Raw genomic sequence first — 25444 nt, forward strand, 5'->3', positions numbered from 1 at the left:
AAAAAAAAAAAAAGGTGCCATGGACAGACACATAGAGAACCACAACTCACTACTCTCAACTCACGCTAAATATTTCTCCCGGCCCAGGACTCTAATTCAAGATCTGTGCGTGGCAGTCGTGTCACGGAGGCCCAAATTGATCCCACCGAGAATCGAACCCGGGCTCTCCTCATGTAGCGCCAATAATGCTAACAACTAGGCCACCGAAGTCGTCAAGTCAAACGCGATTACAATTGTGAACATGTGTTGTCGGAACCAATCTTTATTAATGGGCATTAATGCCCATCACGTACGAAACGAGTTTACCTACTCTATTGGAAAAACCTTAAGTTCGTTAAGAAAACCTTCAACACTAAGATGGTTATCTACGCTATTATGAAATCTCCATACAATAGAATGGGAACTGCCGAGGCAAATATTATTGTAGCCTGCTCTTTGTATAATAACAATTTCATGGTATTTGATATTTTTGACATTATGTTTCATTGCGAAATTGTTTAGAATCAGAATGCCATCGCGCCTCTTCCCTTGACTGAGGCTCAATTTACGTTACTGCGGAACGGCATGGAAGCGGATTTTTGTAACCATAGCATAATGAATTTTATGTCAAATGCGTAACCTACAAACTACATACGAATTCCTAAGAGCACGCCAGAATTCTACGGAAAAAGCGCGACCTGGTAATTGACTCGTATCTATACTCTATTTTGTTTGAGGATTAGAAAAAAACGTAAACAACGAAGCAGTGCTCATAAACTTTTTCTTCAGACAAAAATTCCAGCAAAGTAAAACATCATGAGAACACATGACAAATGACCTTTATAAATGATACATTTTATAAAAAACTTTCCGTTTAATGTTTGAAAACCTATGTTTCATTACCTATGTTTTATGAGCAAAAGGAATGTAATAATTAATTAAATGTAATAATTGCATAAATTTACTTAATTATTTTTAGAATTTCATTTCACGGTACATATTTATTAAATTGTTTTGCTTACAAAATGACGGAACAAAGCGGCGCTTGATAAAAGACCCAAAATGTCCTATTTTTACGTTATACAATTGACATAAAGTTAATTATGCTATGGTTACAAAAACTCGCTTCCATTCCGTTCCGTGACACTGTAAATTTAGCCCAACTCTCGAAAGTAGTATAAAACAAATTTTATCATATGTTGAGACTTTTGTTTTTATGACATAGAGCGATGTTGGGACGAACAAGTCGTGTGCCTGGTGGTAAGCGACACGCCTGTCCATGACACAGTTGCAGTGGCACTGACCTTTAAAATCGCAAAGATCTAAGAGGCACTGTCAGCGCGCCCGACACCCTGAGACATTTGACAAGTCCTATGTGCCTGTAATTTCGTTACTGCTTGGCGACAGAAATTGGTAATGTAGCAGTACTTCCCTGGACGAACTTTTTCACAAAGAGCTCTTCTGCTACTAAATGTAATGAAAATGAGATGTAGCTCTCGTTCTATTCGTTCTATCTGTGAGTTATATTGATATACGTATAAAAATGGTAGAAAGGCGACGATAAGCGGAGAATGTTTGCTTTTGAAAGCTGAGCAAAGATCGTACGTCTTAGTCAGCTACGATAAAAATGTCAGATACGGCAGTTAGTGAGGGACCGAGATCAGATACATCGCTGTAGAGATCGCATATCGATATTTCTTTTTGCACTTGTGGCAAGCGGGCCGTGTTCGTAAGTTTATTTTTGGAATTCCTAATCGAGGTTGTGTTTTGTATGTAGTTATTTTGTACCATATAAAATTTCGTAGTGCAGTTATGTAACACTCATAGCAGAAATAAAGTCACGGATTCCTGAAGGGTACAAGAATGGATTTAGTAGTCTGTGATTCGCCTTGCAGCATGCAAAATTTTAATTATTTTTATGTGTACTCTATACAAACAATAATATGTGAATTGATACACTATACCTAACCAGTCCAATTAGTCATAACAACAAAAAAAAATATGATAATAAAACATATCAATAATAAACTATAATAAAAAAAAACAAGTCTGTCTAGTGTAAATAAAATGTTATAAGAAATCTTCAGTATTGTAGAGTGTCATATTAATGAGGTAATTATATTATAATATTTTTTTATTTTATTAACTATTATTGCATTCCTTAATTTAGACTTTTGAAGCCAGTTTGTAATACGTGGTAAAACCAAGCGTTTACATAGAACATTCCTAGATACTTTTCATGTTATTAACAGAGACAGTAACCGGCATTATAATACCTAAATTGAAACCTAAAAAAAAACTTCTTGTGCTCAGCAGTGGGACAAAACGGACTTATTAAAAAAAAACCTAATACACGTATAGTGGATTATAACCTCCCACTGAAATCCCAGAATTAGTAAATAAAATACAGAAAATCAAAACAAATTGTCATCTTTGTTCACAATTACACAATTTTTCTTCTAAATATAATATAAAATACTGGTTATTAACTAGCACCATATTATTACTGAATGATCTTGACAATGCCTTTACCAACTGTTCGTATTTCCGTTCAAATATAGCCGTGGCTAATTTAATATCCTAGCGGCTGGCACTCATTGATGCTATTTATCATTCCCCGCCCACGTACAGTCTCGCTGACAATTGTGTCTGACACTTCGACGTCTTTAATTTCGCCAGCTCTGCCGTGGGTTTACAATGTCTATTTCCAATGTACACAAATCGGTGGCGACCGCTTAGTACAGTAAATTGTACAGCGCCCCGAGTGGTCATAGGAAGAACTAACATTTGCCATACAAACATTTTATTTGGTCCCCAGCGAATACACCACTGTAAACTCAAGTACAAGTCTCGTGTAAAAGTATGTTAGTTCGTTTGGACTTATAGGCTTGGCATCCATTCGAAGAGATTTTTTTAGACCTATGACAAACAGGTTTCCTAAGGGTACGTACAGATTTGGCGAATGCGCGAACGCGCTATACACTTACACTGCACGCGCGCAAAATCCGTGTTAACCGCGTTAAATACACGTTAATTTACGTGGGAACAGATTGCACAACAACAAAATACAAAACAGTTTATTTAGAATGAAATTGTGTAGGTACATTACAATTTAAATTAAGACATAAAACCAGGTAACACGACTCAGTTGTAGTGTGTATCGCGTACAGAGAATTTCCCATGATTCCTGTATTAGGCAAAGCCTGTCTTGCAGGTAATCGACAAAAACATTGTTACTACAAAAGAATTACACCAAACCAAAGATATTTTTTTACAATATTTTAAAAAATTTTACATATTATGGTCAATCTGTATATTATATTATTATTATTATTGTATTACATTATTATATCATATTATTATATTAGATTATATTTCATTACATTTTTAATTCATTACGAATTGGTTACGTTTATTAAGGATGTGAATTTATGTAATGCACTTGTGCTACTCGCGAGCCTTTCGAAAACGGATGCATTTGCAGCGCATTCACCAGATCTGTATGCACCCTTACGATGTTTTCCGGCACCGTTAAAGCTTGAGAAGCATACAAATCTCATTAAACACAATTTACATTAGTATAAACATTATAAATCAGTGCATGAGCCCCAATACCTCTCGACTGCCACAGCTCCCGGTTTGGCGCAATGTCTGGCTGCCATCTCTTTCTTGGTCTGCTCCGTCGTCGCTTGCCGTTCTCCGGTATCTACCATGGGACTGAGTGAGCCTATCTCAGTGAGTGCGTGCGACAGACGTGTCCAGTCCCATCCTGTTCCCATAAAAGTATACTTAATAAAATTTTCAAGCTTGAATGAATTTAATTAAAGGGAAATAATTTTATTGAAAGTCGCGCCCTGGTGTATCGTGTCCAGGAGTTTTCAACCTTTCTCTTTTCGATAGCTAGGATTATTCTTTCGCAGAAGCAACTGCTAGTCTTCTGGTCACTGGAGTGTTCAACTGAGTTTATAAAGTTTCAAGAAGTAAGTTTGAATCACAGCGATTCATTATTTCCTCGTCTTCGTTTTTTTTTTTGTAAACGTTTATGCATTAATAATTTGTACAATAATAATCAGTCAAGTCAATCAAATAAAATTATAATAAATTTACAAATCTATTTAAGAGGGAAAATAAAGAAATAAAATTAAATTTTTGTAAGAAATCTCTAGTATTCTCCTTATATCACTTGTTGATTAAATCTATTAAAATATACTTACTACACGTAAAAAGTGAAAGTGAGGGAAAGGTATATAATACGGAAGGGAAACATAAGTAAACGTAAGGCCTTACAGTGTCAATTTATGTATATACGTTTTATAAAACTTCCTGATTGGACAATCTGACATGTCTTTGTGTTAAACGTTTTAAATTTTACATTGTTTAAATCTTAATCTTTACCTACCAACGTTTTAGTTTTGAAACAACACATTTAAGTACATATATTTAACACTTCGTTTCAATGAATAACACATTTGAGTATAAATGTCGGTTGGTACAACTATTTTATTAATATACGCGTATATTTGGAAATTCTATAAATATGCTTAACGGACGGTGATTGGTTCGAATCCGGGCTTCCACCTCTGAATTTTTCGGAATTTATGTGCGAATTGATAATTATGATGAGCTTTTCAGTAACCAAAAACATCGCGAGGAAACCTGAACACATCGGAAAAGTAATTTAATGATGTTTGTAAAGTTTACAATTTGCATTGTGTTCACGTAAGAACTGCAGCCCAAGCCCTCTCACTGTGAGAGGAGGCCTCTGCCTAGCAGTGTGACCATATGGGTTAACTATTATTTTAGAAGAAAAAATAAGCCCTTAAGTCATCTAGTTAAAGGTAGTGAATTTCATCCAAGGGTCATGTCCTGGGTGTTATATCTAGAAGGCGGGTAACGTTTCCACTTTGAATAGCTTAATTTATTTTTTGGCGAAAGTAGCTGAGGGTACCCTCTGGTCACCGGACTCTTAAACGAAACGAAACTTAAAGCTCGTTAGCGAGGATTTTACGAAATAATGCTCCAGCTAAGTATATAAATTTGGGAAATCAGTTTGCGTGTCAACAGTCAAGTGGCGTGCCAAAGTTTCGTGCAAGAATTTATCAACGAACACCCACTCGCCGAGGGTTCCGTCATTGACTACTCTCTTTGACAATGAAGAAAACCTTTTTGTAACTTTGCTAATAGGACTTTTGCTGTTTTGGTTTTCCTTTCACTTTTGAAGTTATATTTAAAAGTGTGGCTAAAATCACAAAGCAGGAGTCGTAATTGTACGGACTTCTACCGAATAATGAGATATCTATATCTGTTTTCTTGCGTAAATGAAGCCATCATAAATAAAGTCACACAATGCCACTTCTTTTTTTCCGTATCTCTTCTTCTTCCTGTCCTTATCCCACGCTAGGTGGGGTCGGTACAACATGTATTTTTCTTCCACTCTCCCCTATCAGCCTTCATTTTTATACTCACACCTTTCTTATCCATTTATATTAACTGCCTCTGTGGCCGAACGGTTACCATGCCGGACTGCCACGCAGAGGTCCCAAGTTCGATTCCCGGGCCGGGAGAAATATTTGTATGGCCTACATTTATTTCTCTCGTGAGTTTGGGTGTAATTTGTGGTTGTCTATGTGTGTGTCCATGGCACCCGCGACACAGGGTTTCCCTAGTGCGGGGCTATGTTGAGTGTGTACGTGTGTACGTTATTATCCATGTCATCTTTCACACAATCCATCCATCTGTTCTTTGGCCTTCCTTTCCTCTTATATCCCTCCACTTTCCATACCTAAGACTCTTCTCGTCACATGACATTCTTCCCTCCGCATGACATGTCCGTACCACGCTAACCTATTAGTCCTCATCTTTTCCGTTCTTTCTCTTCATTTTCTTCTGCACATCGTGTCACATATCACAAATGCCTAACAAGAGAGTAACATTTTTGAAGATGGTTTCAGCGGCTTTATCTTCAATAAAATCGTTTCTGACATAACTCTTATCTGTATTTTCTAATTGTTACAGAGGCGTCTTCCCCTGGAAAAGCAGTTCATCGTCAAAAAACCACGAGAGTGAGAAGGTTCCATCACCGACCGTCTCCTGGCGTCTCTTCGGTAGTAAATCTAGCGGAAATCTATCAGCGAAGACTTTAAGCCCTGATGTGCAGACGTCTTTGACTCCTGTCTCCTCTGGAGCGAATACACCACATCATCATAAGAGACAGGGAAGTTCCGCTAGTGAGAAGCAGTTTGAAGATCTTGTGGCCAGCTCGATTGCGCTGATACAGCACGACAGGTTAGAGATCTTGCTCTTTTATTGGTGTTTGGAATATACTGTTACAGATGTAGTGAATAATCCTTTCCTTTCGTATTTTCTCGGAAATGTTCGTTTTTGTCTTACTACTTCACTCGCACTCAGTACCCCTCGAGACAACGTAGGGAAAGGTCGCATTGCAAGAGGAAGTATCTATATAGAGTAGTTAATACCACAGAAATATATTTATGTTAGATTTTGTGATAAACTTCATGGACTCGTGTATTAATGCAGGCCACCTATATTTTGATAGACCTTTTACATGTCACTCTTGTCTGTCATTTTTGTAAATAATAAACATTGATTTTATTCGATCCACATTAACAATTTATAACAGACATGCCGAAAGCACTAAGAAAAGGGAAACGTTTAGATCGGCAAGCCTGCGAAGTTATTTTCAATATTTATTTATATTTCTTAACTGAAAATGATAAATTCAAACATACCAACTATACTGCTTACTTTTGTAAAGTCCAAAAACGAGTTTCGGAGGCCAGTGGAATTTCTCAACGAACAGTAAACAAAATATTGCAAAAAGAATACATAAATCAATCTACCTCCAATAGTCCGAAGTCGGCAAAGTTGGGTAGACCAAATAAATTATTTTGTCTAGGTCTTGACGATCTTGTCTAGGTCTACAACGTTATACGCCGATTAGTGTATAATTTCCATTTGATATACAAACAAGTACCTACAATTAAAGCCCTGAAGTCCAAGTTATCCGAAGCCATAAATTTTAAAGGATGTGACTTTACGCTAAGAAAAATTCTTAGAAAAATGGGATTTCGGTATAAAAAAGTTGAAAACAACAGAAAATTACTTATCGAGAAAGATGATGTTCGTTTAAAAAGAGTAAAGTTTTTAGCCGCGATAAAAAAGTACAGATTGCCAGGGAGAGAGATTGTTTATATGGATGAAACATACATCCATACCTCACATTTGGCAGGTAAAAGCTGGGCTGACTCGTCAGAAAACGGAGTGAAACAGTTAATTTCTAAAGGACAACGTCTTATAATAGTGCACACTGGTAGTAGAAAGGGGTTTATACCTATGGCATTGTTAATATATCAGTCTACTGATAAAACAGGTGACTATCACAACGCGATGAACAATGAAAACTATGAAAAATGGCTTCGTAATCAACTCATTCCAAACTTAGCTCCACATTCGGTACTAGTAGTAGATAATGCTGCATATCATAATAAGTACGTAGAAAAACCTCCTAATTCAAATACACGTAAGCAAGACATGATTGATTGGCTATCCAAACTTAACGTTCCGATTGATCCGTCATTAACAAAAATTGAAATATATGAAATTATTTGCAAGTACAAACAAGACTTTGTAGAATACTCTATAGATAAACTTATGAACGAATATGGACACAGCGTACTAAGGGTCGTATTCTAGAACTCTACTCAATGCTCAAGTCAGGATTGCACTGGAAACACAAGCACTGGAAATACGACCCTAATGGCAGGGACTTGAGTATGATTTCGAGTGCTTTGAATCATACTCAAGTCCTGACTTGAGCATTGAGTAGAGTTCTAGAATACGACCCTTAGATTGCCACCATATCATCCTGATTTCAATCCGATTGAAAACATATGGTCTCAAATAAAGGGATACGTATCCAAAAGAAACATCAGTATGAATATGACTACTGTGAAACAATTGGTACAGGAAAAGGTTAATATGATTGGTTCCGATGTTTGGGCCAAAGTATGTGACCACGCCATCAAATGCGAAAACGAGTACCGAAAACACGAACCTGAGTTGGAAAATTATATGGCTAGTTTTGTAATCAACGTTCATGAAAACTCTGACGATGATACACCAGAAAATAGTTCTGAATATGACTGTGATATGGAAGTTGGAAGTATTGTTTCGCATCACACTGTCCACCCCGCTCCTCCTCCTCTTATCCCGCTGTCATAATCGAAGTCGTTCATCCAATCAGAAAATCATATTTATTTATATTAATTTCTCTGCTGGTTTGTTTTGTTTTATGTTGAGGTGTCTTTTTTGTTATGTCATAGTATTTTTAATTAATTAAAAAAATTAATTGTTATAAAAAAGGTCTGCAAAATCCAACTGTAGTTTTGACTTATAGTTAGACTTTTGGGGTTCCAATCCTTATAGAATAATTAGATCATCCCAACCGGAATTTGGTTTTTATCAGTGCGTTTTATTGAAATAAAACGTCCTCGGTAACTAGTTATATTTTTGTTTACCTAACGAATTCTTTATATGATAGAATCGTGGTGGTTTTAACATCTCAGTGTAATATACGTCAAACGGGCAGTTTGACATTTGACATTGATAAATAAAGTATGCGATTTATTTGATACCTACACGTAATTTAATAATACAGTAATTCATAGACACATCGGCACCATTCGGGTGTTATCGTTGTTCCGAGTTTTGCCGATAGGAAAGGATTATTCACTACATCTGTACACAAAAATATTTTCAATTTTTTTTTATAGTACCAAGTGACGGGACGATTAAGTCGTGCGTCCGGTGGCACGCGACACGCCAATTCATGACAGTTGCAGTGCCACTTAGAGCTTTAAATCGCAAAGATCTTAGGGGTACTGCCACTGCGCCCGTCATCCAGAGACATAAGTTGACAAGTCCCATGTGCCTATAATTTCACCAGCTCCCTTACCCTTTCAAACCGAAACGCAGGAATACTCACATTAATGCTAGGCGGTAGAAATAGGTAAGAGTGGCGGTACTTCCCTGGACGAACTCTTCACAAGCAGTTCTACTGCTACTAAAATTAGGAGTAGGTAACTGGAATGTTGTCCGATTTTATACTCGTATAAGTATACGACGTTATTACTTTAGAGTTTCATTGTAAAATTACACTTGAAATCGGCGTCGTGTTTTACTGGTTTCTCTTAAATATTTTACTCAGTAGCAGTAGAGCTTAGTCCTGGGAAGTACTGCCACCTTACCTATTTCTGCCGCCAAGCAACAATGTGAACATTATTGCGTTCCGCTCTTGGGGGTAAGGGTGCTGGTGAAATTACAGGCACATGGGACTTGTCAACTTATGTATCGGGGTGACGGGCGCGGGCAGTGCCCCTCAGATCTTTGGGATTTAAAGATCTGTGTGGCACTGCAATTGATATGGACCGACGTGTCGCTTACCATCAGGCGCGCGATTTGTTCGTGTCGCGACTTGGTATCATAAAAAAAAGTTGTATAAGTTCCATATTTGTAATTTTAATCGAAGTTAATAGATTAATCACGGTTCATTGAAAACAAATTCAATATATCGTAATAACCCTCATGATTATGATTATGATTGATAACACTAATTCGACTCGATGCCTATCTTAATTGGGGCAAGTAGATGCCAATTGACCTACGGCCCTGTTATCCCTGGTAAAATTACTCTTGTTCGTGGGCTCGGATAAAGATTTATTTTTGTATGATGTGAACTTCAAAGTAGTAGTAGTCTGTAAGTGCACTGAAATCGATTGAAACAGTTTTCAATTCCTTCAGCAATTCGTTTTCAAAACTATTTTTTGGATGTCACGTAATTTGAATGCGATGTTATTGAGAAATTTGTGACAAAAGTTAAGGCTAGTTAAAGATAACGTCAAAGTGAAGTGCAAGACACTGTTTCACAAGGCATAGTTTAGAAACAAGTTTCGGAGTTAGGATTCTGTGAAAAATAAACCGTACTTTTGCACACGAAGTAAATAATTCCCCAAAAAATTCCACATTACATCTGTGTGATATAATTCCGTATCGAAGAATCAAAGTTCATCTCTGACATTCACAGTATCATAATACAGAATTTTGTATAACGTTACAATTCCAACATAGAATGCACTAACAAACTATTCGTTTTCATGATTTCGGCCTTTACGCTCCGCTGAACGAACTGGGTTGGGCAACTACCACTGAATTACTTTGTGAAAACATTGACAATGGTATACTTTGTGGTAGAACGAAGTTGGACACCGGTAAATACACTTAACTAGCTTGTGCCCGCGACTTCATCTGCGCAGAATAAGTACTTCGAGTAATCTACAGTACTACTTACTTGAGAAATGATTTTTACACTTGAAAACGTCATTTTTTAAGCTACTGCTCGTTTACTACGCTGACTTCCCTGAGAAGAACGAGCAAGAAACTCTAGAGATTGCTCTATTCAAATAAACTGAAATGCTATGGATAACACTTTGAATCCTAAGTGTGTGGAATCTAGACTCATGTTTCATTCCATATATCTTTATCTAACACACACCTACTCTTCCATTTCGTAATACGACTTTTCAATTAAAATACTTGCAATGTAAGTTTTAAACGTAGGAAATGATAATCGTAATATATGCTCCGGAATCTTATTGTAAAAACGTATACAGTTCCCCATAAAAGAATCGTTTACCTTAGCTAAACGAAATCGTGGTACCATGAGTTTGGATTTAGTTCTAAGGCTAATATTATGGTTGGTTCTCCATACAAACTTTCTTCCTCTGTTTCACTCCCTTTAAGATTTATTTTTGTGATAAAAAATAGCCTTCTAAATCCTATCTATATCTATACCAAAATTCATCGAATTTGGTTTAGGTGTGAAAACGTAACAGAGAGTTACTTTCGCATTTATAATATTCGATTGGATTATAATATTAGTTTGGATTAAATAACCGACGATTGGACTATCGCTAGAATAATAACATCGCTAGATTATCTCAGTATAGGGTATTACTAATAAAACCGACGTCAAAAGCTCATGAAATCACATCTATTTGCAAAGTTTTATTGAAATCGGTTACCGGAAAGTGCGCGAAACCGGATTCATCCCCAAGTTTGCCACCCTTAGAGGGGGAATATTTTCTTCAAATTATAATGGGACCACTGCTGAGGTACCTACCCTCTTTCCAACAAAAAAGAATCACCATTGTCGGTTCACAAATGAGTTATCGCGTAACACACATACAAAAAAATAACAGTCGCATTGAGAATCTTCTCCTTTTTTTAAAGTCGGTAAAAAATTGATTCGATCCTTATTAGCTTTACATAATCGAAATTCAGAGCGAACAAGTGCACCATATTCCGAAACATTTTTCAGCTGATTAAATTGTGGACAAACGGTTTTTTTAGACGGTAGAATCGCATGTATTTGGAATGTTAGGATTTTATAGGCGCTTTTTTTAATTAGGCTTACGGCTATGTATTTTTAGTAGCGATAGTCAACGTGTATTATAATTGGATTCCTCCGAAATAATTATGCACGTGTAGTGTCACGTTTCGTTAGTAAACTTTGGTATTTTATTTTAAATGTATTGCAATGTACAATCCCAGAACGGAATCTTTGCTAGATAATACAGCTGTTTTGAGGTTATACTACGCTATTTTGTTGCTGGACAGTAGCAAAATAATGAACCATTATCGGCGATGAAGAGGTCTCGTCCCATCTTGAAGCTCTGCAACTACGCAGAAATGTTGTATCGCTTGGCGCCTTCTATCGAATATACCATGGCGAGTGCTCTGAGGAAATATTCGACCTTATCTCTTCCTCCCCTTTCCTGCTCCGAAACACGCGCGCTGGCCTCCGTACTCACCGTTTCACATCTCGCCGTATTCCATCGTGGACTAAAAAGTTTGGTGGCACCTTTCTCTGTCGCACAGTCGACAAATGGAATTCCCTTCCAGCGCACGTCTTCCCTCCTTCTTATGATATGGGGTCCTTCAAACGAGGCGTGAAGAGGCACCTTGTAGGCATGCAGGGTGGAGGTGGCTAGGGCAGTGATTGTATGAACACTGCACTAGGTACCTTCACGTTTGGATTCCACTTTCCATTTAACACCAGGTGGAGTGGGGTCATCCGCCATGTATAAAAAAAACACATCGGATAGTCTTCAGTAAAGATGATCCATTCATCATCGACTTACTGCTGATCTCTGTTCTCCTCTAAAGAGAGAGTTTCGGTCGTAGCCCGCCACGCTTGTCCAAAATCGCATTGGGGAATTGACATGTTTTCCAAGGTTTCAGGTGATAGGTTTCATCACGATATTTCACTTCACGTGGCAAGAGGTTATTAAACTTCCCAACTATACGTAAGTTACGAATTAAAGTGATACGTGGCTACATGCCGCTACTGGGCTTCAAAAGTTCTGGGTTACCACCGCTCTTTAATGATCCATTTATTATCATGATATATATTATTAATAATAATATTGTACAAGCCTCACCCATATACCCATAATATTTAGTTTGAGTTAATATATACAAATTTGTTTTTGACTTACCTTAACCTTATGATTAATTTGTATTTCTTGGTCATTAACTTCTTCAATGTTTTATATATAAGAATTGTTATCCGAAGTGAGGGACGTGGTTACCAACATTACCTGCTTAAGCAGCAGTAGAGCTCCTTGTGAAAGAGTTCGTCCATGGAAGTACTGCCACCTTACTTATTTCTGCCGTCAAGCAGTAATTTAGCATTACTGCGTTCCGGTTTAGAAGGGTAAGGGTGCTGGTGAAATTACAGGCAAATGGAACTTGTCAACTTTTATGTCTCAGAGTGACGGGTGCAGTGGCTTTTATGGACAGGCGTGTAGCTCTGCGCTCGACTCGTCACTTGACATTATAAAAATAAACCTATTAATAGTTTCGGCTTGGTTTATGTACCAGTCTCTTGCAAACATTATGTAATGTATCTGACTGTGTATATTATCTAAATTGTAATGTAAATTATGTTTGTGGAGAAAATAAATTATTATTGCTATAGATTATATTATTATTTATATTCATAAAGTATTTTTTACGCATTAAGTGACGGGACAAACAAGTCGTTCTCCTGGTAGTAAGCGACACGTCTGTCTATGACAGTTGCAGTGCCGCTCAGAGTTTTAAATTGCAAATATATGAGGGGCACTGCCACAGCGCCCGTATTCCTTAGACATAAGTTGACAAGGCCCATGTGCCTGTAATTTCACCAGCACCATTACTGCTTGACGGCAGAAATACGTAACTTGGCAGTACTTTCCTGGACGAACAAACACAAAGAACTCTGTTGCTGCTAAAATAGGATTGGATCGTGTTGGAAACTGTTTAGAAGAGAACGTGTACCTACTTACAATTTTGAGGTCATCTATATGAGATATTTATTTCTTCACGAAAAAATTTTTGGTATACCGTGCAAAATGAATGGCATGTGAGATTGTGGTCAAATACTGGTCTCAAATTAATTTTAAAAAGAAATTTGTGTGGAATACCAAATTATTTTTTTCGCAAATCTATAAGGTCTGAAAGAATTATGTGATTAGTAAGTTTGGCTACTGGATTTGACGCAACCTGAGTCGTCAGTTTCTATATTGTACACTTTGTTAAGTTGTACTTCACAGACATAAATAGCAGAGCAGCGTCTAGTACGATCGAAATAAACTTGGTTATTTCTTGGGAAGCCTGAGCACCTGCGTTTTTATGTAAAATTGACGATGATTTAATGTTGTTTACTTTATGCATGTTTATTATATCACGTGTTATTGGATATGCACCTGCTTCAAGTTTTATTACTTGATAATGTTTTTCTTTTAAACTTACTGACAAATAAGAATTACCTTTGCGTGAATAGCTTTAACTTGCCTAATTGTATAATTCAAACTTTTTTAATTAATGTATTCCGTAACTTATTCATAATAAATTTGACATAATTCCCGGTTCCTAGAGGAGTCTCATGTCTGTCAGTGTCAGTATCAAACAATATTAAGATATGATGTAGAAAAGATAAGCACAAAATGTGAATGTTTAAAATATATGCACATATAACTAGATAAATAACTACCTATAAACCTCGTATACGCATACTTACAGTTTTTGTTGAAGCAAAACTTATAAACGTCTTGCTTAAATATATTATTAAAGTAATATAGCATCTCAAAGAGGTATAATATGACTAATTAAAACTCTAACTACAAACATTATTGTGTTTACTATATTTTAACCACATTTTTATCTTCGTCCTGAATAATTACGTAGAATCACATATGGGACGTTCACACTAATACGACGCTAGAAACATTTCTCACAATCTCTTTAGAATATCCGTTGGTTCTGTAATATAAGTGGCAATTTTCTATTTTAAACATCAGTCGTGTCAGAAACGGAAATGCCTGTGTAATAGGCTGACTGGACGCCACGCTCTGCAATTTGACTTTTCGTGATTGGTAGGGATTATATGATACGCTATAAACAACGGAGAATGATAGGATTATTGTAGGGAGACGACGAAACTCTTCTAAGAACCAGTGGATCATCGTATACGTATCAAACTATGGCCCAATCATGCTCGTAGAAGATCTCCTGCCGTAGAAGAGATTTCTGGGACGTAAATAGTAAAATAAAAGAGAATCAAAAGTTTAAGGACAGTACTAAATGAATATAGTAGCCCTGGACCTTAAGTAATAGAATAGGATAATTTGTACATAGAACCATTCAATCAAGCACGCAGTCGATTGTAACTAAACGCGGTCCTGTAATCTGTCCCCGTTCTCATTAGATACATTGACCAAGAAGATGCTGAAAAGGGCTAATTGACCGCGCGAACAAGAAGACGGATTAAAGAAGCCCTGAAAGAATAATGTGTGTTTTGGAACGACTCTAAACACCTACGATTTGCATCCCATCCCAAGATTTGTGCTATGTAAACAGATGGTATACGTTGAGCTGATCCACTATAGATCTATTGAGTTTTTTTTTATTACCTAGATCCTGTTATCAAGAACATGAATGTATTGATATTTTACTTTTTCGGTAGATCCATTGACAGATCTTCGACAAAATTAGTTTTTAGTAACCATGGGGATTAGTTAAATTCGCTTTGGAGGCCACAACGACCTGACGACACTTTGAAAGTTTAGTTGTAAACAAATGCGTCTTCAAAACGACCACCATCCGTCATGAAACAATGTAAGGAAACCGCGCATTCTTGTCTATTTTTAGCCCCACATTAGTATAAATAGATACAGTGGGGTCTCTTTTCAATGTTTATACGCGGGCTGTGAAGAATTTTAATGGGAGTCAATAATATAACACATGGTTCGCATACGGTGAGTATACCGTTTAGATGAAATAATATAGGTGATTTGATAATATAGAGTTTCCGTCTGTGTAAAACAATTTTTGTTTAGATGCTGATAATCCGAAGCATCGAGTTCCGAAGATGAAATAAAATCCAACACAGAAAATATAAAGGAGTTCAAATTGAGCTGGGCTAGGCACATTACGAGGCGTGTTTATTTACTGGAAATTAAACTATTTTTCCGGACTTAAATCGCGTATATTTGTTTTTTCAAACAAACCAACGCGTTTCCGGCCCTTCACAGGTCCCATGGTCACGGTTGACTGAGGTGGTACAGTCATCAACCAGTTATGTCTAATATTAATGCAAATCACCCTATTTATTCACTATAGTTACAAAAGTTATTAATTAAATACTTTATTTTTAATTTCACATAGAAACATTGCAATTTACGCTACATTATGTTTTACAAATGATTTTATTTTAACAATATGAATTTTTATTAAGTTAAATTTATTATTAATTAATAATGAAAATTAGAATACATTAAAACATTTTAATGATTTAATTCATCAGAGGAAATACTGGATCCCAAACTGGTGGTACGGGGAAGCATCTTCCCTGTTGAAATTAGGATGTTTTTTAATTTCAATGGCCTCTCGCAACATCCTGAGTACATAACCTGGGGTTTGTCAAACTTCAAATAAATATACGCGATTTAAATCCGGAAAAGTAGTTTCATTTCCTATGAATAACAATTGCAAAAAAAAGGTTTAATATTTATTTTATTTTATTGGATAAGGTACAGCAACAGATTACAGATCAGAATGTATATCAATGAAAACTATTCCACTTGAATAAATATAACCCTGTAATCCAATTATAGCTGTACACAACACTTTAGTAAAAACAGTAGATAGTAATACCTAGAAGAAATAATTTAAGTATGCTTAAAAAAATTAGAAAAAGAATAAAAGATATAAAAACCCCTACATAACGAAAATTAAGGTGGTTGATTGGAATTTTACTTCTAAAACTACCAGTATACACACCATGGTGAGAACAGATATGGTGTTGATGACAATGAAGTAAAGTGAAAGCGAATGGTGGCTATAAATTGTTGCAGAAACTTGGGATGTACTTCAATCGAAACGGGCAGACGACATCGTCGTAAGTTACGAGCCATAAGCAGTTGTGGCAAATGGCACAAACTACGGAAGGCCTATTACCAGTGGTTGTCAAATCGCGGCTCGCGAGACACACGCAACTCTTTGGCTTATTGGGATGGGAGAGTGAAAAGGGGTTAGCCTTAGCGAACGTACCTCAATCAGACTGAAGACATTTCTAGCAAAAACTAGCTTAGGAGTACCCTATTTATGTCAATAACAATGTACCTACCTATAGTTTGTTTCGCTGTACTCTTGATATTTGTCTCTGTTGATTAATTAATTTGCCAACCACTTCTCCATAACATCCAGTAGCTGAAGTCGAGCTGTAGATTGCAATGATGAGGCTCATGGTTGTCGTCCATGATTTGACCTGAACAAAAGTCAAGATGTATGCCGAACCTATGCGATCGCCTAGAAGACGCCTGACCTCTGGCTATTAGTGGTATTACGCGCACAAAAAGTCCATTCATCGGGTAGTTAGTCACAATGTATAGCATACATTGCTGGGACACAATTTTATTTGGCCTAAATGAATATTCATAACCTTCTCTTACAGATTAACACAAATGAAGCAATTATTTTCAACTGTTACGTTTTTATAATTAGAGAGTTAAAGTGGTATATTTTTCCAATGCAAATTATGTGAAAATTCTTTCGTGCAGTGTTAGACTTGCCAATTTCTCCGTATTTAACATTCATTAAAATCTTTTTAGACACGCGATCGGTTTTGGAAGAAATACTCAAGAGACTTGTTAATGAAAAGGTGTTAGAAATTTATATGCCACGCTATAATGATTCCTTTTCTATTTTTAAGTGAACTCGGCAAGCTAAGGGTACAAATTTGGGAATGCAAAAGTGTGTGGTATGGCGAAAGGGGTGGTTTCCGCAACTTGACGTTGTAGCGCCTATTCATTATTTTGAAATAAGGGATCAAATGATGACAAGCATAATAATATGCATTCACACTGCTCAAACTTCACACACCTCTTGCTAGATATTAGTTTAGTTTAGTTACATTCCTCAAAATTCCGTACAGTACACTGCCAATACATCCCTTTTGGATACATGGACACCTGGTCGGACCATTTTGGTAGCAATTTCGTTAATTTGGACAGTTGTTATAGTTTTGCCATGCTGTCCGGTTGTGATGTGTTTGTGATATTGTTATCGTTGTAGACCGTGATGAGAACGAAGGTATGCGGGCGAGACAGAGTGCTCGTTTCGAAACATTTCCGCGCGTGATTTTGATATTTCGCTGTTTAATGCTTATTTAAATGATATACATATACTGACACATCATTACTGATAACATACCGCGTTTTCAGGAAATGATTTCTTGCTGTAGCTTCGTTTTCATTTTTTGTTTAATGAAATGCTGTCTTATTTTGTAGATAATAAAGTTTATGTTGCATTTGCTCGTTTTAATGTAGCGCCGCGTCCCGCAGCCCCGCGAAGTCCGCCGGCGGGCGGCAATATGAGACAACCCTATGTAGGAATTATTCGAAACAATATAATACTTGTCAAAAAGTACTACCACCAGAAAATTATGGAATAAAAAGTATCGAGTATGATATTTTTTTCCGTGTCCGTACTTACGCTCACACTACACTTTTTTTTACATTTAGTGTTTTTGTAAATATTTAGTCTTTGATTCAATTTTTTATTTTATTCTATTATTATAATTTTTGTTTTTTTAATTTTGTTTTTATTATTCTATCTCATTATTGTATTATCTCATATTTATTTATTATTTATTATATTACCTGTAAAGTACCTGTAAAGATATAACTTTCTAAAGTAGGATTATTTTTAAGCTATGTCGACATATTGAATTCGAACTATCCTCAAAAAGATTCTCGAGTCTCGCTGATGTACCAAGTATCACAAAGAATAATAAAGATATTGTTGGTTTACTTAATATAAGTGTTACTTCACACGCAAATAAAATCGGGCTAAGGATTATGTTTTTTTTTCAGGTTTAGTGAAGCATGAATTCAAAATTAAGCTGGTTTGGTTAAAACTGAATTGCATTTAGACACGAAACGGTTGTTGAATTTTAATTGTTGATCTTTTTAACGTACGTTAATTGGTTTCACCTTCTAATTTTTAAGCATATTATAAAATACACGTGCTTGATTATTTAATGATAAAAAGCAAAAAAGCCATACATATAACGAGTTTTGTTATTTTTTTTACAATATGCTATATTGTGCAGTCTATATACCTAGAGTGGTGGTATTCCAGTGAGTGAAGGGTTGCTCCTCAATTGAGAGGGGTGGCGATTAGAACCATGTAGCGGCATGTACCTTTGCATGAAAAAAAAAAAAAGAAATCGATGATCTATCAAGTTAGCCCAAGACTACGCTCATGTGTCACGCGAGCCCTAGAATTCCTTAATTGTCACACATCTGTGGAACACATTGTTGGTTCATATTTATTAACCTTGCTTGTTCAGTGTTTGTTATTTGCTTAGTGTGAAACTAAACACAACCTGTTTATGTGATAAATAAATAAATAATCAATTTAAAAATCAATCGTAAATAATAACTATGAGTTTAAAATAAAATTCACTAACTTTGTTTACTTTCTTTTTACATTTTTATTTACGGATAATCTTGGTACCTAACAATTACATCGTTCTTATGTAGATAATAAATTTTTTATAACTACGGCCTAGGTAACGTACTATAAAAAAAATTGAATATTGAAGTTTCTTTAGTTTTGAATTGGATAATAATTGTGGTTTTTATGTCTATTTCCAGGCCATCAAACTTGCCAGCAAAATGCACAGAAGAGGCCCTTAGACATAAGGCTGAACACGCACGGATGGTAGAAGCAGCTCGAAGGCGAGTGGAGAAGGAAGCCGCGGCGCGACATGCTCGTCTACAAGAATCCTTACGCCAAGAGGAGAGGCTTGCGCGGCATGCGCGGGAGTGGACACAGAATATTCTGCTTGATTGGCATAATATGTGAGTACTTATTCGTAATGCATTGGGTCAATTTATGTAATTTATAATATGATGATGATGCTATTTTCTTCGGTCCTATGCAATCTCTCGCCAATTGATGGCTGGTAGCTCGCGCAGGCCCGCCTCCACGGCATCGCTGCAACGATACCTGGGACAACTAACTGGTCTTCATCCAGGTGGACCCATATGGGCTCTCTTCACGTTCCGATCCTCTCCTATCCCTGTGTGATGTAGCATAATTAATTAACTATGTACATGATATTAAAAAATAAATCGGTCAAAAACATGGAACACAATAGTGTTAACGCCTAGATAACACATTCTTAACAATAAAGAAACTATGCCGTCTTTTTTGCTTGTAATAAACCGCCATTATCGTACATTATGTTCATTGTACATTTGACCCACATGGCATGGTATTTACCAACTATGTATGTATGTATATTTATGAACGCTGCGATTAGATTGTCTCTGAAGACAGATTACCTTCGTTGATACGGTTTGTTGAATGAGCTGCACTTAAGATAACAGTGGAAAATTGGTTCTGAGTCATTTTATGGTTACAAGTAGTTCCTGTTTCGGTTTTGCAGGGTAAGGGTGCTGGTGAAAGTACAGGCACATGGGACTTGTCAACTTATGTCTCAGGGTGACGGGCGCAGTGGCAGTGCGCCTCAGATCTTTGCGATTTAAAGCTCTGAGTGGCACTGCAACTGTTATGGACAGGCGTATAGCTTACCATCAGGCGTAAGACTTGTTCGTCCCGTCTCTTGATATTATAAAAGAAAAGCATTCGTGTCGATAATACTCTATGTAAAATACACGTGCTAAAGCGTACCGGTTAGTGGGGGTCCTACCCTTAGGAAGGTAATGTTAATACAGTTTGTGCGATTTAGACCTCAGCATTGTTTTCCTACGCGTACATGTTTAAGTTGTACAATTGTCATTCTTTTGTGAATAAAAAAATATCCTTTTTTTACAGGAAAAATGCAAAACGCACCCTAGAACTGTGGTGGAGCGGGCTTCCACCTTCAATCCGAGGCCGCGTGTGGCAACTAGCCATAGAGAATAAGCTGAAAATCTCACACGAGCACTATCAAGAACTCGTCCTTAAAGCGAAACAGAAGCTACACGAAGCACAGTCAAGAAGAAAACGATTAAAAGTCAGCACCCAGGAATCTTGCTGCTGCAAGAAAGGGACAAAAGAGAATCAACCAAAAAATGACGAGAAGTCACAATTCAAAGGAGAAATGGCCTCAAAACTCGACGATTGCAAACCTAAAATACCAGAGAAATCAAAAACAGATGACAACCTGGAAGAAAAACCTCGTTTGAGTATACCGAGAAACTTAAGTGAGCAAAATCTTAAGGCTCAAGAGAAAGTTACATCCAAATGCTGTTCGAAATCAAACCCTAATCTTTTAGATTATAGTGACGAATGTTCTATGGAGTTAATTCAGCTGGACATAGCAAGGACGTTCCCCCATTTATGTATATTTCAACCTGGTGGACCCTATTTTGATGTTTTGCACGAGTTGCTCGCTGCCTACGTGTGCTATAGGCCGGATATTGGGTATATTCAGGTAAGTTATTATTGTTATAAGTACACGCACAGGCAATTAATGCCGGTCGCTAATAAAATTTGAAATGTTTTGGCAATAACAAAGCTACGACTCTGTATTAGTGTACGTTTAACGTAACTTCTCAGCAGTGATCGGAATTGCGATGAACATTTTCTTAGTATGGACATACCCATTTCATCATCAATGCGTATAAATTTCTACACATTCCAAAATATAGGTAATAATAATAATAACGCAAACACACTCATAGCCGCACTTGGGAAATCCTCTAAAGCGGGTGCCATGGACACACACATAGACAACCACAAATTAATGTCAACTTATGTCTCTGGGAGTCGGGCGCAGTGGCAGTGCCAGATCTTTGCGATTTTAAGCTCTGAGTGGCACTGCAACTGTTTTGGACAGGCGTGTACCTTACCATCAGGGGCAGGACTTGTTCGTCCCGTGACAAAAAAAGATAATTTCCATTGAGAACGGATAATTGATGCCGTTGTCTGGCACATTACATTAATTAGTGTTATAAGGAAAAAATAGGAGTTATAGCCTTAAGACGCTAACGTTACGAAATACCGCAGGGCATGTCGTTCATTGCCGCCGTGCTGATCCTTAACATGGAGGCGCCACAGGCGTTCGTCTGCTTCGCAAACCTGCTGGACGGGCCAGTGTTGAGGGCTGCCTTCACGCGTGACGGTGCTGCTATGCAGGTACATTTACTTTGCTATATCAACCGATGTTTGTTCCACCTACTGTACAAAGAGGGTAAATGTGCATCAAACTTTTCGAAAACAGTCATCATGCTGTTCGGATACGTCATAGTGACCCGGGGCCATTTTTAAATTTGTTGTCCCCTTTATTTTCACGATTACGAAAGTAGACCTGCCATCGCCATCTCTGTGTTGTTCAGGATATCGTTGTTTCAAACAGTTGAATGTATTTTTTATTTTAAGTAAAAGAATTAATTTTGACGCCACTGCATAGGTTATGATTTAGTACTATTTGTTCTGTCATTATTAATTTGTCTTACTTATAAGTGGTGTCTATTCTATTTTTTTTTAATATAAAAATAAGTGCGAATTTGACATCCATCTCATCTGATGGAAAGTGACGACGAGCTCGACGATGTAGTACGCACACCTGCCTGCCATGCCTATTCACTCACGCCTTGAAAAGGTCCAATTTTAGCGTACGGGGAACAAGTCCGCAGGCAGGGAATTCCACTCCCTAGGCGCTCGCCATATAAATGTGGCGTACTTCACTACTTAAACAAAGCCTCACCGAGCTGGAATTAATAAGAAGAGTAATTAACCTTAGCTTAGAGGGAGGAAGCCTGGTGATTAATAATACAGGGATAATAACCCAAGTACTGACACTAGACTATCAATAGTGCATAACAGTAACAAAACTCTGTATTTTAGTCCTACATAAGTAAGCCTTGTGTGAGTAATGATAAAACTTATCATTCATTCATTCATTCCATCGAGTATATAACCAGAAATAGAGACAAAATGTCTCTTAGTTTGTTTGAAAAGTATTCTGCCAAATCATACGACAACTGCGCTCCGATTGGCCAGCCCGAATTCGAAACAATTGACGGGTGTCATCAATTGTTTTACTTCAATTTGACCAGTTTTACTAGAGCATTGCTATAATGGACGAATATTGAAAAATTACATATTTAATTACCAATGAAATGTGATACCGTTTCTTTTGTAATTAGACGTTTTGCTTTTTTTTCCCACACCACCGAATGGAATATTGTTAGAGATATTATCTTTATTACAATAAATATCAAATATTTTTGGAATATACGGAGACGTACCTGTGTGGTCAGTTGTTGGCGCTGTATTATTTCAGCTTTCTAATTTGTGATTTAAGCGCAAACGAGAGTTCATATTTAAAAATAATATAAGGCCCATTTACCTAATGAGTTGCTAGGGGTGGATGGCCGTTATTTCGTCTCTATTTCTGATTATATCGAGTTATAATCATCGAGTAAATTCATTCATTCATATTTATTATTAAAAAAAACCCCTTGTCGTTCAACATTTACGGTCCAATATTATTCACATATTTCAAAATTTTAAAGTTTCAATAATTGTGTCGTTATTCCTCAGCGGCTCTGGAAAGCGTATACAACCCTCCTCCGGCACAATCTGCCGTCACTAGCGGATATCGTAGCGCCGGAGCTGTACCTGCTGGAGTGGCTGTATACGGCGTTTGCGAAGGCCATGCCTCTCGATGCGGCCTGTCGAGTTTGGGATGTGTTTCTAAGGGATGGGGACACGTTTCTTTTTAATACTGCATTAGGTGAGTTATCGATTTAGTTGTAGTCAGAATAGAATAGAATATAAAGAACCAGAAAAAACTTTTTCTCAAACATTCTCAGAATTTGTTTGCATTACTTTCGAAAAGCGAACTCTTCTTTTCTTTAGTCTTCTATTATTTTCTTATATTGTTTGAGAAAATCACTATTAAGCCTCGGCGGGATAGGGAATTGCTTGCTCATACTCGTCCAGCATTCCCTTACTTCCCGGCCTCTGTAATATTGTAATGTGTAAGGCGAAAGAACTTTTACTTACCTTGTTCACCGACTAATCAACAAGTTACCACTGGAATTAGGTAATGCCTTAACAACCACTTATACAGATTGCCATGTTACTGCTTACATTTTTATTGAATGACAGAATGTTTCACCACTATGATGTTGAATTCTTTTTTGTTAGTTGACTCCACTAGTTTGTTATAATTATTAATACAAAGATCGAACACTTAGAAAAAATTCCTTCGATCCAGATGCTAACTAAGCCATGAAACGAACCAGCGCACCTCACAAATTCTTCTATGTGCTTGTTGTCGGATCTTGGATTTGGTTTTCAACGACTTTTTGCCCTAGCGCCATCTATGAGAAATCTATGAAACGTTATTGCTTATTAGCATTCATTTATACAAATTACTTAAATGTTGTATATGGTTCTTTTGTTAGCAATTAAACTTAACTTAACGTAACTTAACGTAATTCCACTTATGCCATTCTTCCATGAGGGGTGCGATATGTATTGTGTGAATACAGTTCGCATTACGACGCACCTTGTGGTTTAAAAGGCGGCTAGAAACATTGTTGTGTATTATGTTTTATATGGTAAATAAATTAAAAAATAAAAACGTGCTGCCAAATAAAAAAAGTGATCTGAATGAGTAATTCAGTCAATGTCCTCCAACGAGTTATTTATTTTTCCTTTATTAGGTTCAGCAACAGTTGTCGCATTAATTAAATGATGCGAATGAAGTTACACACTTGCCATCTATTTTAATTTCATCTAGTATTACTTATTTGACAGTAATTGTTTAGTACGAGAGAAGACTCCTTAGTGTCTGTTGCCATGCCGGAGCTATTCCTATGAACCAACTGAGCTACAAACAGAGTCAGCAAAATTTGCAATTTTTTATTGTGTGTTTGTCATAATAAAGGAACTAGTGGAGACTCCTTTCTTACATCACGCGTCCATCATAGTCATCGATTATATAACCAGAAATAGAGACGAAATATCGTTTCATTTGTTTGAAAACTATTCTGCCATATCTAATCTGCCATGTCACACTAATGTGCCCGAATTCCAAACAATTGACGAGAGTCGTCAATTGTTTCACTTCAAAACGGCCAGTTAACTTGAGCTTTGCTATAATGGACGAAAATTGCAAAATTACATATTTAATTACCGATGCAATTTGATTATGTTTATTTCGTAATTAGATGTTTTGTTGTTTTTCCCCACACCACCGAAAGGAACAGCACGCCATTGTTAGAGATAATCTTTATTACAATAAATATAGAATATTTTTGGAATATACGGATACGTAGACACAGGACAGTTGTTCGTCTGTCTTTATTTCAGTGCAAACGAGAGTTGATATTTATAAGTGATGTATCACTGTTGAGTTACCAGGAATGCATGGCCCTTATTTCGTCTCTATTTCTGGTTATATACTCGACAAGGACTTGGGTATTATATTAGACTCCAAACTTACTTTTGTACCTCAAATTGATAAGGCTATACTTAGGGCAACTAAAACTCTTGGTTTTGTACTCCGCAACAGCAGAAATTTCAAGAATCCTATTACAAAAATAATATTATATAATAGTTTTGTTCGTAGCACCTTGGAGTATGGATCTATAGTGTGGCGTCCGCATTATGCAACCCACACACTTAGGCTAGAGAGGGTACAGAAACGCTTCATTAATAATTTGACTTTCAAGGCCGGTGCTTCTAAAAGATTACGCTCTTATAAAATGAGATTAAAAACAATTTAAAATGATTTCACTCGAAAAGCGCAGGGATCTATTGGACCTAGCCTTCCTTCACAAAATATTCAACCACAGGATTGACTGCCCACAACTCA

The 25444-nt window shown here is 36.8% G+C and overlaps 1 protein-coding gene across 1 annotated transcript; it reads left to right on the forward strand.

The window, feature by feature from the left end:
- Positions 1-5994: 5994 nt before the first annotated feature.
- Positions 5995-23401, forward strand: LOC113239595 (TBC1 domain family member 12-like; the record flags this gene model as incomplete). Its single annotated transcript, XM_026476649.1, has 5 exons — positions 5995-6264; positions 19260-19466; positions 20446-21046; positions 21622-21750; positions 23161-23401. Coding segments are annotated over 5 exons (1417 nt in total), but the record flags the coding sequence as incomplete, so codon positions are not given.
- Between the last annotated feature and the right edge of the window lie 2043 nt (positions 23402-25444).

This window comes from Hyposmocoma kahamanoa, unplaced genomic scaffold (genome assembly GCF_003589595.1).
Source record: "Hyposmocoma kahamanoa isolate Upper Pololo Valley unplaced genomic scaffold, ASM358959v1 99930, whole genome shotgun sequence".
NCBI classification, from domain to species: domain Eukaryota; kingdom Metazoa; phylum Arthropoda; class Insecta; order Lepidoptera; family Cosmopterigidae; genus Hyposmocoma; species Hyposmocoma kahamanoa.